At 38.2% G+C, this 15,590-nt stretch overlaps 1 protein-coding gene across 4 annotated transcripts in view; it reads right to left on the bottom strand.

The window, feature by feature from the left end:
* PIK3C2B (phosphatidylinositol-4-phosphate 3-kinase catalytic subunit type 2 beta) overlaps positions 1 to 15,590 on the bottom strand; it is a 105,863-nt gene that overhangs the window by 62,694 nt on the left and 27,579 nt on the right. For all 4 annotated transcript variants that reach the window (XM_087720022.1, XM_087720020.1, XM_087720021.1 and 1 more), the window contains 2 exons: positions 14,996 to 15,116; positions 2,134 to 2,245 (listed from right to left, as the gene is read on the bottom strand). In XM_087720022.1, the coding sequence (XP_087576148.1) occupies positions 2,134 to 2,245; positions 14,996 to 15,116 (233 nt within the window). The remainder of the gene's footprint in view (positions 1 to 2,133; positions 2,246 to 14,995; positions 15,117 to 15,590) is intronic.

Genomic DNA, 15,590 nt, shown 5'->3' on the forward strand with positions numbered 1-15,590 from the left:
AAGACCTGGCTGTTCCCCCAGGTAATTTGGGCCAGATGATTAGATGAGTTCTGTTGGTTTTGAGTTGGGTTGTATTAGTGACCTTGGACCTCATAGTTGTTGGTCAATTGTTTTTAACCCTTATATGCACACCCTGAGCCCTTTTTTGTAAAATAGCGGCCATATACATTGATCAATTGAATGAATGCATAAATAAATAATGTTTGGAATGTTTATTTAATTTGTATGCCGCCCCACTCCCAAGGGACTCGGGGCGGCTAACAACCAAAAGGGGGGAGGGGATGCTTTTGTAGTAATGCTTTTACTACAAAAGATATTTATATGCATAAATGCTTCCCAAGAGATAGAGCAGTGAATTTCTTTCTGGCAAAAGGATTACTTACTTATTAATTTGCAGGAACAATTTTGTTTCTAGAAAATAGTTTTTAAATTTGATTTAGGGTTTTTAGGAAGCAGAATAGACCTGTAGGACTGCCCTCTGAAAAAAGATATCTTAAGATGCTAAACAGATGATTTTCTGGTCTGTTATACAAAAATATTAAGCAGAGGGTTCACTTCTGAGCATTTAATTTTTACATACATAGGGCTACACTTTTATACATCACTATTGGCTTGTTAACATTCTGTTTATTAAAGCTGTTGTCCTGAAATTATACCACTGATAACTTTTCTTATGTTAGGGAGATGCAATTTGTCCAACACAAAATATCACTGTAGCAGTTGCAATGCAAGGCACACTTTAATTGCAGCTGTATAAGTATAAAATGAAGCTATTAGCTCTAACAAGTGTTCTGCATAAACAGAAACAGACAGGTGTGATTGTTGTTCTCACTTCCCAGGTATCGGCACATTTGATCAAAGTCATACTTGTACCAGAGAGGTATTCTACATTGCCTGTTTTTAAAATGCTACACTTTGCCTCCCACTGTTTAGAGCTGTTGGACAGGATGAAATGAAAGAGCTGGCCCACAACTGACATCAACCCACTGTTCACATCTACCAGGAGGGCATTTAAACAGGAGTTAAATCAGGCATTTAAACAGGAGTCAAGCTGCCAGATGCCAGAATTACTATGATGATTAATAATTGTGAATTGCATCTGATGACTTCAGGGGAAATGTTAATAATATCACCGGATATTGTGCAGGGCTGAACTTTGGGTATTATCCTGGGCAGATTTTTTTGGTGGAGGGAATCTTTCAATCAATCAATCAATCAATTAGACCTTTATTCTCAATGCACAGCATGTGTATAAGGAAATTGAATAAGTCTTCCTTGGTGCAGCCGAGCCAACAACACAGAATACGTCTCAATAAACCAATAAGTAAAAAGAAATCCCTAAACCCATAAGTAATAAACTAACACACATATCCTCATACATACATATATGTATATACTATTATATTACACTGGTATATACTTTGCACGTTACTCTGACACTGCAAGTCTATCACATTAAGCCTGATTGTGGTGTTACGTTGCCTTTAGAAGTCTGACAGCTCATGGATAAAAGCTATTTTTCAGTCTATTCGGCTGGCTGTGCTTCTGGCTATCTCCTGCCCGATGGTAAGAGAATAAAGAAATACTGTCCAGGGTATGAATTGTCCCTGAGGATTTTTCTCATTTTGCTGAGACAGCTTATCTTTGCTAAGATATACGTGAAGACTCTCAGACAATTAGCATCACTTTTTAGGATATATTTTATTAAAATGTAGGCATTATACTTTTGGTATAATCATTTTAATCTCAGATACTTCTAAGGACATAAATAAGAGTCTAAGACACTAGAGAGCATGTTGTTACCTTCTAGCATTAGACCAGGGGTGTCGAACTGGTGGCCTGAGGGCCAGATGCGTCACATGCAGGCCATGCCCACCCCAGCTCCACGAATGGGAAAAACATCGCGAAACATCACATGATGGCAATGTGATGTGTTGAGCTTGACACCCATGCATTAGACATATGCTAAATCTTACTATTCCTCTTTAACAATAATTATGAATACAATCCTCAACTAAAGATTTACAACTAGACCAGCAACAAATGCTGCTCCATTGATAATTATGGATTAAAAACAAACAATGCAACAATTTTGTTAGACTCTGTTTTCATGTTTACATGTCAGGCATTTACCGTCCTAGCCAGGTCACTGCGAACAGCTTTCCTGTTCATCAGCTGCAACCGGATGTCTATGTCAAACTTCCTGCAGTTTTGAATATATTCATGATTTCCTAGTGGATGTTTGCTGGAATGAGACAAATAAATATAGAAAATGTAAGTAAAGGACTTTTTCCACTGTATATTACTGAGATTATTCCAATAGCAAAGATTTCTAAAATTCCTATTACCCAGATATACAGTGGTCTACACATAAGTGTCAGATACAGGTCATGATATCATTGTGCAAATTTTGACATGAGTTATGTACAGTAATTTCTGATTGTAATGGAACACAACTGATATAAATGACATAATCCATGTTGCTTCTGCAATAATGTAATGATGCATCTAATTTCACTTGCCTCCTCCTGCCCCATCTCCACATCCCCTGGGCACTCATGATTCTGTATATAATGCAGAACAAGGATATTCTACCTTTGCAACTGCTTAGCTTAGAAACAATGAATAAATCACGCACTTGGTTATACAAGACTTTATGCTTCAGTTCTCTTCCCCAAGAGAGCTATTTGCAAATTCAATCATTATTTTTATGTATGTATACTCTTTCTCTCCCTCCCTCTCTCCCTCCCCCCCTCTCTCTCTCACACACACACACAGTTTTTCATTGTCTAGTAGAAAACATAGCAGTTAAAACTTATGATTTAAAAAGGAAAGAGATTGATTTAATTTTTGTAGTACATGATTTAAAATAAAGAAAAAACAATAACCTAACAGAAAAAGGAACATGAAACCAAAGATAACCATACCACAATTTCCCTGAAGCTTGTATCTACTAAAATAATTTGAGATTCAAATGTTTCTGCTAAACCCCAGATGCTATAAAGTCTTGGAAACAGATGTTTGGGTTTCTGCTTGCATCAGAATGAAGACTACTAAATGCAACTCCCTATTGTTCTATTGACCTATGTTCAAGATCGAACCAAGTCGTTTTGCTGACTGAGAGAAAAGACAAGAAGAGGAATGAGATACCTGCTTTGTATAAAAACAACAGAATGGTCAAAGACAACAGGTTAATTTAGAAGGCCTGGGACAGGCTATGAGGCTTGTGCAGTTTCTCCTCTAGAAAAATGAATGGTTAGAAGGGCTCAGGAGGAAAGGGGCAGTCACCTCATAGTAGTTGGAACAGGACGTCTGGCCCTTTTACCTGCTAGACTAAAAGGAAAAGTTAGGACTTATCTCTCTCCACCCTACATCCTGGCTTGCCCATCCAGCACAGCTGTCATTACAAAAAAGTGATTGTCAGGGGACAGAGAGGGGGGAGGGAGGGACAGAAAGAGAGGGTTTGTTGCTTTTAAAGTGGAGAAAGAAAAGCAGAGTAAAACAAAACTTCAAAGTCTGGGAAAAGAAGGTTTTTAAAAAGTAAGATTTGCTAGCAGAATAGTATTTCCTTTTAAGGAAGTGCTACAACAGACTTGAAAGAAACATTCGTTTGATATACTGGCAATTTGCAACACTTAATTCACTGATTGCTTTAAAAGGTTTTTTTTATTTTAATTGCATCATATAATCCTTTGTTCTTGGATATAGTGAATTAGAACTCAACTAATGATTAAGTATATAATTCTAGACTGGCCATCTATCATCCAAGGGCTGGAAGGGAGGCACCAGGGGCTTTTGATCCTTTCTTTTTGCCTTGTTCCATTGCTACTTTGTCCCACAATCATTTTGCATCCTACAGAAGCAAGGAGATGATCTATTGTAAGACGTGAGCATCCAAACATGTTCTCCCTCAATTTTTTTTAAAATCATTTGCGGAAGTAATAAAGAACTGCTACAACCCATTGATGAATAAAAGACAATAGTGTTTCAGCATATGCTTTTCATGACAAATATGATTTCCTTTATTTATCCAATTTTAAGGACAACTGATGGGAAGGCCAAAAGTATACCTTTAGACCAGTTTAATTAAAAGGGCTCCCAAAGAGCAGGGTGGAATCATAAAATATAAGAGGTAATGTGAAAGACTTCCTGCCAGAGATTCAAGTTAAATATTGCTAATCAGAGCAAGCCAAATGACAAGGAAACCTATCTGCTATTAGGGAGATTTCTATATTCCAGATTCTAAGCTCTTTCCCAATTATCCAAATACAGGTACTCCTCAACTTACAACTGGTTGTTTAACTACCACTTGAAGTTACGATGGATTTTTTTAAAAAGCTATTTATAACCCAGCCTTGAAATGATTACTTTCACCTTCCCATCTCCCATGGTCAAGTGATTGCATTTTGGGCACTTGGCAACTGCCTCACATTTACGAATGATTGCAGTGTACTGTGGTAATGTGTTCTGTGATTTGTGACATTTTTTTGCCATTTTCAGACAGAAAATGCCTACTGGATATGCTGGATTTCTTTAACAATCACATACTGTGGTACCTTGGTACTCAACTGCTTTGAAACTCATTGGATTTGGTACTTAATGTATTTTGATGAGAAAATTTTGTCCCTGTATTTATAGTTTATTTCATACTTAGCACACAAGCTAATACTTATAGGTGTCATCTGCCTTGTGACTCTCTCATATTATAGCTTATGGGAAACATTTGTTTCATTGTTTTTGGTATTTATAATGCCTCCCCAAACCGATTAACAATGAGTTCCAAGGTACCACTGGAATTCACTTTAATGATTGGTGACTTGCTTGCAAAATGGTCATAAATCTTGTGTGGTCACATGATGTCTCAAGTTAGGAGCACAATGATTTATAACTGAAATCCCAAGCTCCTTTATAGTTTTAAGTCAAGGACAATCTATAATTAGCAGCTAATCAATTGCAAATCTAGTTTAGTCTCATGAATATTTGCTTTTTAATAATAATGGGGAAATGATGGAATATAGAATCTGATAGGAAGCATTAGTATATATTACAAAATCTAATTTTACATATATTTTGGTCCATTCTACCTGAAGATACCCTTGCCTTTAATACTACTAACACTGGAAGGTATAAGACAAAAATTATCCCTCACAGGCCAAACTGAATTATTAGCTTTCTCTACCGATTTTAACCAAAAAAAGAGGAAAAGATACAAGATGTTGACATTTGAACCACCACACTTTAAGTTCTTGCAGGTAACAAACAAACAGAAACAAACAAAAGAAGCATTCCTTTTATTTCCAAGAAGAGCAAGATATGCAGATTGATTTTATTTTAGGGAAACCTCATTCCTTCATGTCAGGCTATGCAGAATGCTAACTGAGTAGGCCTTATGTGGGGGAAAGCACCACAAGTTAGATTTAAGCAACATTAAATTGTGAACTAGAACAGTTACATAGATTTATGGAAACAGGCATGATGTTTGAGTTATGATGCCTTTAATTTCTATCCCCTTTTTCTTTTCATCATTAACAAAATATTTGCTTAAAAGCTGGTAAAGAAAGTTGTCAGTTTCCCAGAGTTCTCCTCAAGCTTTCAAAAAATGCATTTTATAAAAGCCAAACGGAAATTCAGAAACTTTGTCACTTAAAAAAATGAAGAGATTAATATTTGTCTAGAACACAGAGGTGTCAAACTCGCATCATCACGGCAGTATTACGTGACGTATCGGGACTTCTCCCCCCCTTCGCTAAACTGGGCATGAGCGTGGCCAATGCTCCTCTGGCCCGTGGGCTGGGAGTTTGACCGTCCTGATTTAGAATGTATTTTCAGAATAAACATCCTATTCTCTCACTTATCTTTCAATGTTGCTATAATGGATTTTATAAAATGATGGCAAAATTTTGAACATACACAAGGGCACATGCTTAAATACCTAAAAATAACAAAAATTCTTCCATTTTGTCCGAGTTTGTCATTGGCATACTCAAAAGTGGTATATGCTACAGCATTTCTGCTTTGAGTATAAAAGCAATTTATTGGTAATTGCTGAGTCAGCAAGAGAAACTACAAAATTGTTGCAAAGCTTTAAAACTGCAGCAAAGTTACTCTGGGACAGCTGTCTGAAAGAACAGATCAGCTATTCAGAAAACCAGTTTATGACCAAAGCCTTTATTCCTCCATATAGCAGGTGTGTATTACTTAGATCTAGCTGGGCTCAAGGGATAGAGGGTGCCTATCATCCAAGGCTGGATGGGAATGATGGGAGGGTTGCTAATTGTTTTTTTTTGGGGGGGGGGATGGGAGAGACTGAAGGTTGTTTGGGGTGCTCCCCTGCAGATAGCTAGGTGTTAGCAACTTTGTCTCCTATGAGTGTTGCTTGGCAGTCCAGTTCAGGGCAACCCAATCTCCATTGGGTGAAGAAGAGGAGCTGGGAGAGCACTTCCAGGATTGCTGTGAAGATTATTCTCAATACCTGGTGGATAAAATCATTTGAATTCACTCCAAAGTGGATTCCAGCTGGGAAAGACCTATGGAGTTGACTAAGCCTCAGGCCTGTGATATAAGCTGGGATTGGTGCAATTTGGGTGTCCCCCCCCCTCCCGGACTTGCTGATAGAGCATGTGCAGTTGTGGCCAGAAAGGTCTTTGTACAACTTTGTCTTTTGCACAAATTGCAGCCATTTCTGGGCCAGGCGAATGTGTGTTTGTTCATTTGGTCAAGAATGCAGTAGTAGAGGTAATCATGTATGTTCCTCGTTACAACTTCATCACAGATTCAAGTGGCTTGCAATAGACCTCTGGGTACAATTCAAGGTGCTAGTCCCCACCAATAAAGAATACAAGAATATAAGGTGGTGTACTCCAGGCCTTTTCAATGTGACATTATCATCTTAGAAGACCTTGGAGGTATCTTTTCTGGGTGGGGCCTTTCACTTTTGGAACAATCTGCTCCCTGGGATCCCAAACCTGCAAGTCTTTAAAAAAGGAAATTAAGATATCTTTCTCCATATTTTGGGGTCTGGATGAGCCAAGTCCCAATAGTTGGGTTGTAGCATATTTTAGTCTGCTGCCATTTCATAATTTTAGTTTGTTTTAAATGTACTCTATTTTGTTGATGACCTTTTCTTAGCTGTGCAGTCACTTTGAGTTAGTGGCCGCATAAATATTGAAAATAAAATGAATGAATATATGCCACCTTCAAGCAGAGCTTTTCTGAATCAAATGAACCAGTATCTAGAATCTAGTTTATCATTTGTCTGAACAATAAAATAATCAGGTCATCTATTTCCACTGAGACTTGATAGCATGTAGAAACCCTATGTTGTTCTTTGTGTTATAATTTGCATTTGGTTTGGCCATCAATACCATATATTACTGTAACAAAAAAAGTCTACCGTGTTTCCCCAAAAATAAGACAGGGTCTTATTTTCTTTTGACCCCCTGAAATAAGCGATTGGCCTTATTTTCAGGGAGGTCTTATTATTTTTTGAGGTGCAGGAGGCGTAGTCACCTCATGGCTGCTGCTATGTTGCAATATTTTTGGGGAGGGCTTATTTTCAGGGGAGGGCTTATTTTAGTGCATGCGCTCAAAAGCCCGATCAGGGAGATCTTATTTTCAGGGAAACAGGGTATTATATAGGTTGAAATACAAGAAAAGCAAAAATCATTTAGAGCAGAGATGGATTGCCAGGTACCAGTCTTTTAAAATTATTATTTTATTATCAGTATTTGAGAGGATATTCAAAGTGGATGTAATTTAGGGGGCTTTCTTTCCCTCCCATTATTGGGGAGAATTTGTACATTCCAAGCCATCTCCCTTTCTTATTAAATATACTTGACATTCAGAATAACTTTTTTTCCATTGTTTTATATTATTTCCTGCCCAAAATCAGCAGGAAATTCTGTCTCTGATAATTTCTAATGTATTTGCAGCAGCAGGATCTACCAGGATGTGGGAATTATAGTTCAGGGGTCACATGACAGTGAAGACTTCCTTTCGTTCACTCTTTCCTATACATTTCTGTGCCAATGACAGAGAGTCTACATGGCATTTCTCTGGTTAAAGAAAATGCTCAATATGCACTTCTCCATTCAGTGAGCAAGTATTTTGTCACCAGAATGCTTGCTTACCCTGCTCTGCAGCAAGAAGGGAAATATTTATTTGTACCTTATTGTTGGTGCTTCCTTTCTTTTGAAAACTCAAGACCTTTTGATATAATCAACCATAATATTTTTCTAAACCACTACTAAACTTCTATATGAGTGGGTGAAATTATCCAGCAAATTGGGATGCATTATCATCAGTATGCTAATGATAATTAACTTTATATTGTCCTTAGGTTATAGAGAAGATTGTTGGATGCTTGAGTCCATCAGGATCTGGATGGGACAGACCTGATTGAACCTGTGTTCCCACACAAGAGGCACTATTTGTCTACTAAGGTCTTCCATCAACATAAGTATTAACTCAGAGTAGGCAGAAATTACTCTTGATAGAGCGAATTCATGACTTTCATGAATTCATGAAAGATCCAGGATCTTTCTGGATTCATGGCTCTAGTGCAACCAGTAGGAACTGTGACTTTCAGTTGGTACATTAACTGCAGCCTTGCAAGGCACAAGAAGATCATCTAACAAAAACTCATGCCTTTATTACCATGCATATTGCCCTTGTGCTAACTGGAACCAGACTGTGGATGTCCCTTTGCTACAGGCACTGTATCGTCTAGGCTTAATTTAATGTGCAATATAAAACTATTTATGGCTTGGGCCCTAGGTATCCACATGACCACTTGGACCAAGGAGTGTCAATCCAGCCTATCAGGTCGTTTAGGGGAAAACTACTCTTATGTCCTACTTTTAGGAGAGAAAGGGAGTTGGGCCAGGAGTTTCAGCTTTGTAGTACCAGTAACTGGTCCTATAGAACAGTTCCCTGTGGAAACCAAGCAGCCTCCCTCCTGATTGCATTGAGAAAGATGCAGAAAACAAAACTGCTATGGAGAGCATTTTAAGTACACTGAACCATTTCAGTGGTATTTTGACCTCTTTTATTACTAAGCTGCTATTTTATCATTATGTTCTTTTAATTTTATGCTGATCTTACTCCCACTGTGGGTTCTTTAAGCATACCATGTTAATCCCTAAAAATCATTTGACTAAGGGAAGATAGAAATGTTGTAATACATAAATAAATAATGGGTTGACCCACATCATAGGGCTGATTATCACTACAGTTGCAACTCTCATCTAAGCAGGTCAAAACAGCATTAGGGTGAAATACATGTGAACCATTGCTGTTATCTATTGTCAGTTTTGCTAATCCTTCTCCAGGTTATATTAGGCAGTGAGAACAAAATTAAAGCTAAGCAAAACATTCTAGAGAAAGAGCTTAGGGGAAAAAAAGAGGTTTTCTAAGGCTCATTTGGGGCATGGTTAATAGACCAGGGCATTTGCACACCAGCTCATCAAAGCTATTTCCATGTGGATGGAAGGGCAACAAGGAACTCCTGCTCTCTTCATCCGGCACTCAGTGTCCTGCCAAGGAGGCGGATGTGGGGCAGGGCAGAGAAGGGGCAAGGCAGCTCATTTCAATGTGCACGGGCACACAAGCACACACAGCGGTATAGGAGCAGCTTTTACAGGCTATACACACATTTGAGCTTTGACTGATTGTTTAATCTCCCTAAAAAAACCACTGAGCATTTGTACGTTTATTAGTATTCAAGGAACACCCACAAAGCACAGATTAATGTGCTCGACCTTCAAAACAGGGACAATAAATAGCAGTCTATAGCTGACATGGTTTAGTCTTCAAATGCAAAAGCTGCACTTTTTTTCTTTTTTGACAGAGGCACAAGGCAACACGCATGGGAAAGATTCTGTGAGGTGGTGTTTAGAAAGAAAGATGGAAGGATACCTTCCCTGCAGGCTAACAAAGCTGTCCTTGTATACAAGGACAATGGACAGCAGTTTCCCTCGCATTAAGCAGAGGAGAAAATATCAACCCTCTTATAAGAAAATCACAATGTACCAAGTGAGTAATGGTTTGTGCATTGCCATTTGTAAAATAGAAAGCAAAATTCACTGTTCAAATTGCCATTGATAATGGATACATCTCAACATTATTTGCATATCTGAGTAAAACAAACATTCAACAAAATGGGATTAAAAAGGTCATTTAAGCCACTTCTCCATAATCTGGTACTCTGCTTCGCTGAAGTGCATTTTCCATTATTCTAAACAGCATGATTATTGGTCATGCTGACTGGGAGATGGGGTTTGTAAATCCAGTATTGCGCAAAACATCAAACTGAAAAAGGCTAGTCTAGGAAAAATGAATTAGAGTTCCAAATCTGTAAGAAGGGAAAGAATAAAATAAACATCTGAGAAAGAACAGTAAGGGAGCAATGCTATTATCAGACAGGCATTATATGTGATCCTAGAACTACTGTAAACAGAGATTTGAATTTAGCTAATCTCTTTAGTCTCAGTCTAATTCATAGTCATCTAATGGCTTTTGCCACAGCAAGTATACTTTACAGCAGTTTCCCCCAACTATTCCTTCCTAAAATGATGGGACCACAAATCCTACCATTCTCAGCCAATAAAGCAGAAGCTGACTGGGAATTCTGGGAAGTGTAGTTTCAACACATCTGGAAGACATATGTTGGTGAAAGCAGCTTGTTTCTTCCCCTCCTTTATGTTATGGATTCCAATAATAAAAAAGGCCTTTTCCTTTCCATAAATACAGTGCCAGATTTTGCTGGAAGGAGAATCAAAACAAAACAAGAGGCGCCTGTGGGTTCTAGGTTGGCAGTGTCATTTTTTTCTTCTTCTGATGCAAATCTCTTGCTTCTGCTTTTAATTAAGTGATGTTACATAAAAGGAAATATTTTCCCCCTTGCTTATAGTTTATTACATCTCTACCATGTAAAAATAGTATTTTAAAATCCTAGTAAGAAATCATTGGGAAAGTTATTATTATTATTCCTTTGGCTTAAAGTCCAGGACACTCTTCCATTCCTCTACACTGGCTCTCTCGATTCATTTTACAAGAAGCTTTAGTATTGATAGCAGTTATGAGGTATTTCCAATACTCAAAATGCATATTGAAAGGTGTTAATGCACCAAGTGATTCCCAAAGAGATAGATTGAGATCTCTGAGCCATTTAGGCACAATATGTGCATGCATCCACTTACTGCCTTTCACCAATGAAGAGAAAACCAGGCTGTAGTTTGAATCATGCTGATGGTTGCAGGCTTCCACAAGAATGCATTTAAACAATGGTCAGAGTTACCCATAATTGCAGAATTTGGGAGGTTTGTTTCTTTTTAATGCATATGCTCTCTGTCTCTCTGACGTATTGAATGGTTCTCTGCTAAGACCTCTGTGGTTTTAAAGACCATTCCTTAATAAGCTGCTGTCCGTAATAATCAGTTTGCTCTTGCCAGGCTGCATACTCAGCCGCTGTAACTGGACCACAAGCTCTTAAGTTTAAAACTACAAGGTTACTCTAAATGTCTCAGTGTATAAATGAGTAATTTGTCTGATTGGAAATACAGCACACCATGGTCAAGAAGGACTGAAGATCACTTCAAATGGTCTACTGAGTATTTGGAATACTAGCTCCTAGTTAGTTGACTGACTGTTCACCAATCAGGATGTTTATTGATTTTCCCTTGAAAACATATCGCATTTTCATTATTCCATGTATTTAAAAATGACATAATTCCAATGAAATTAAAAAGAGAAACGATTTTTGTTGTTCAAAAACAAAATGTAAAAGGAGATATCCATGCCTCCTTTTGATTTTATCAATCCAATTTATCAATCAAAACATGTTAGAAATAAAACCAGGAAACCAGAAAAAAAGATTTGAGTAGTTCTCAGCTTATACATCTTCAGCATCATTAACTATCCCTTGACTATTCTTGTTAACTACTTGTCAACAAATTGCCAACGTGTCCTGGATCATGGAGAAAGCTATGGAATTCCAAAAAACATCTACTTCTGCTTCATTGGCTATGCTAAAGCCTTTGATTGTGTGGATCACAACAAATTGTGCCAAGTTCTTAAAGAGATGGGAGTACCAGACCATCCTATTTTTCTCTTCAGAAACCTATACGCGGGTCAAGAAGCAATAGTGAGAATTGGACATGGAACCACTGATTGGTTCAAAATTGGGAAAGAAGTCCGGCAAGGCTGTATACTGTCACCATGACTATTTAATTTATATGCAGAGCACATCATGAGAAAGGCAGGGCTAGAGGAATCAAAAGTTGGAATTAAGATTGCTGACAGAAATATCAACAACCTCAGATATGTAGATGATACCACTCTAATGGCATAAAGTGGAGAGGAACTAAAAAGCCTCTTGATGCGAGTGAAGAAGGAGAATGCAAAAGTTGGCTTGAAACTCAACATTAAGAAAACTAAGATCATGGCATCCAGCTCTCTCAATTCCTGGCTAATAGATGGGGAAGAAATGGAGGTAGTGACAGATTTTATTTTCTTGGGCTCCAAGATCACTGCAGATAGGGACTGCAGCCAAGAAATTAAAAGACGCTTCTTCCTGGGGAGGAAAGCTGTGGGAAATCTAGACAGCATACTAAAAAGCAGAGACATCACTTGACAACAAAAGTGCATATCATCAAGGCTATGGTTTTCCCAGTTGCAATGTATGGCTGTGAAAGTTGGACCATAAGAAAAGCCAAGTGCCAAAGAATTGAGGCCTTTAAACTATGGTGCTGGAGAAAATTCCTGTGAATCCCTTGGATCGCAAGATAATCAAACCAGTGAGTCCTAGAAGACATCAACCCTGACTGCTTTTTAGAAGACCAGATCCTGAAGATGAAACTCAAATACTTTGGCCACATAATGAGAAGGAAGGACTTACTGGAGAAGAACCTATGTAATGCTGGGAAACACTGAGGACAAAAGAAGAATGGGAAGACAGAGAATGAGGTGGATGGATGGAATCACCAAAGCAGTGGAAATGAGCTTAAATGCACTCCAGAGGATGGTAGAGGACAGGAAGGCCTGGAGGAACATTGTCCATGATGGGTTGGACATGACTTTGCAACTAACAACAAAAATCCTTGTCAATGGACATGTTGTCAACCATGAAGTGGACTTGGCTAAGGCCACCTTGGAGGCTTCATGGTTGCCACACAACAGAGGACAGGCGGGGGAGGGGGGATAGTTAGATGGGGTTTTGTACCCAAAACAATAAAGCTTTCCTGTGGTAACCAGGGACGTTCGCATAGGTGGCTGACCAGAGGAGTAGTGAAGTAACCAAGCAACCAGCCAGCAACTGGATTGGACAGCGTGACTAGTAACTTGGGGGAAAGGGGAAACTTTTACTTTTTAATTAGAAGAAAGCCGTGGGAACTTTAGAGTCGACTTTTACCAGTTGTGCCAATATGATGTTTCCAATAAACTGTTCTTTAAGGAACTTGCCTGCCTCAGAGTACTTCTTTCTAATGGGAACATTATTTGGAACAATGACACATACAAAAAAAAATTAGGATAGCCCCAGTTTTTAGCTATAATTATTTAATTGCAAAGAAAAAATTACAGATTTCCCACATATTACAAGAATGTCCAGTTGCCTTTTGGAAAAAGCACCTTTGGACAACCATAACCTGGATAAGAATCTCCATAGACATCCCCCATATTATAGTTGGTCGAATTTTAAAATATAACCTGAAGGTGATTTTCCCCCCCAAGCAACTTATTTGACTCGTACATTAATGTGTTTAAGCATCAGTGCTGTCACAGCATCTCTTGAAATAACTCTCTACTAAGCTTGCATTTCATAAACAGAGCATTAATTGTATTTTCCAAAACCAACTAATATCTCTTGCAGACCGAATCATTTTACAAAATGCAAAATTAAATATCTTCACTACAACTCTAAAGATACTAAAATAATTCCAGCATGTTCCAGGAGTATTTAACATGGAAGCTGTGTAATTTGGATTAATAGCATGGAAACACTGATCTATTTTTTTTAACAAATTCAAATTCTAGCTTTTCTATAATATGTGCAGAACTTTTAATCTTCAGAAGTCTAACACATGATTTTGTAAACTTATGCTAAGTAACTTTGAAGATCAATGGAAAAGCTGCAGCAAAGCTTTCAAATTGCCACCACTTTCTAACTCCCTTTCACCTTTGGATGCTGGCTGAATAAATTGTCTGCCAAAGGATTTCATCTCCTTGCCTGCTTCGATTTCAGTAATCCAAAAAGGCACAGAGCTGAAAACTTCCAGCAGGCAGCTCTTTAAGACAGTTGCCAGAGGTGATGGAGAGCCAAAATCCAAGCAGAATGTTCAGCTCCTGAGCAGAGAGGTAGGGTGATTATGGTGCCTCAAGGTGGGTGGGTGGAGAAGGCACTGAAGGCCTGGCACAGCCTATGCAAGTATCTCTCTACTCAGGAGCTGAAAATCCTGGATTTTGGCAGGGAAGATTTTCAGCTTTTGAGTGGAGAGACATTCCCATTAGGTCTCCTAGAGTTTCCCCCCTCCTGAGACACCCCATATTCCTCATCTGGGACACTGTCCATTTAACCACCCACAAGACTGCTTAACAATTGAAATAGGGAGTGCCAGGATTGCAGTCTCAACTGAAGCAGTCACATGATATCTTGCTTAATGACTGCTTTGCTCTATGACCAAGATTCCAGTCCCATTTGTGATTGTATGTCAAGGACCACTTGCATAGTGATATAAAACCTGTCCTCATTACTATTACTACTATTACTTGGATGATTTTAAAAGACACCACAAACAATTAGTATGGAAATCAGAATTACTAAAACAGTTAAAGCGGCAATCCTAGTCATGTAATTCTTTACTGCTCACAAGGATAAAGGATAAAAATGATAATGAAGGCAAAACAGAAATGAAAACAATAGGGCAGATGAGAATATTTTATATATCTATTCAAAACCAGATTCCACATTACAACCTAAGTTTTTATATTATCCACTCACTTTTGGAGGAATTCTTCTACACCACATATTTTGAGAACAAAATCATCCACATCAATGTCGCACAATTCATCGTGAGTGTAACACAAGGTCTGGTAAATGAGTAAGTCCACTGTGGAGGAACCTACAAGGCGGGGCAAGAGGGAGGAAAGGAAAGAGTAGTCAGCATTGATTTCCAAGGCAAAAAATCCATGGAATTCTTCATACCTATCAAGCGTAGTTATTCCAGTAGATTCATTTCTTTGGACAACAATGAAGGATTCATGCCATTTTAATCACGGGAATGCAAGCTGATGCCAATAAAACATATAAAAAGATAAAGTAATTTGTCCATAATCCAGCCATGGTTATTTATCCATGGTTCTTGACAATATTATGGAAATAATTTCCTGTTGTTGCTCTTCTAACTAACAGCTTGGAATTTCCAGGTGGCTCTCAATCCAAATGCTTATCAGGACTAACTTGGCTTAATTGTTTAGATCAACCAAGATCACTAGATGCTACAATTTACCAAGGCAACAAAGCATCTATTCCTTCCAACCGATGTAGTATCCAACTAAAGATGCTACCTATGTTTATTTTATATTCTTTTCAGTGG

The sequence above is a fragment of the Thamnophis sirtalis genome, unplaced genomic scaffold (assembly GCF_051295495.1).
Source record: "Thamnophis sirtalis isolate CommonGarterSnake01/CBP01778 unplaced genomic scaffold, rThaSir2_p1.2 scaffold_7, whole genome shotgun sequence".
NCBI classification, from domain to species: domain Eukaryota; kingdom Metazoa; phylum Chordata; class Lepidosauria; order Squamata; family Natricidae; genus Thamnophis; species Thamnophis sirtalis.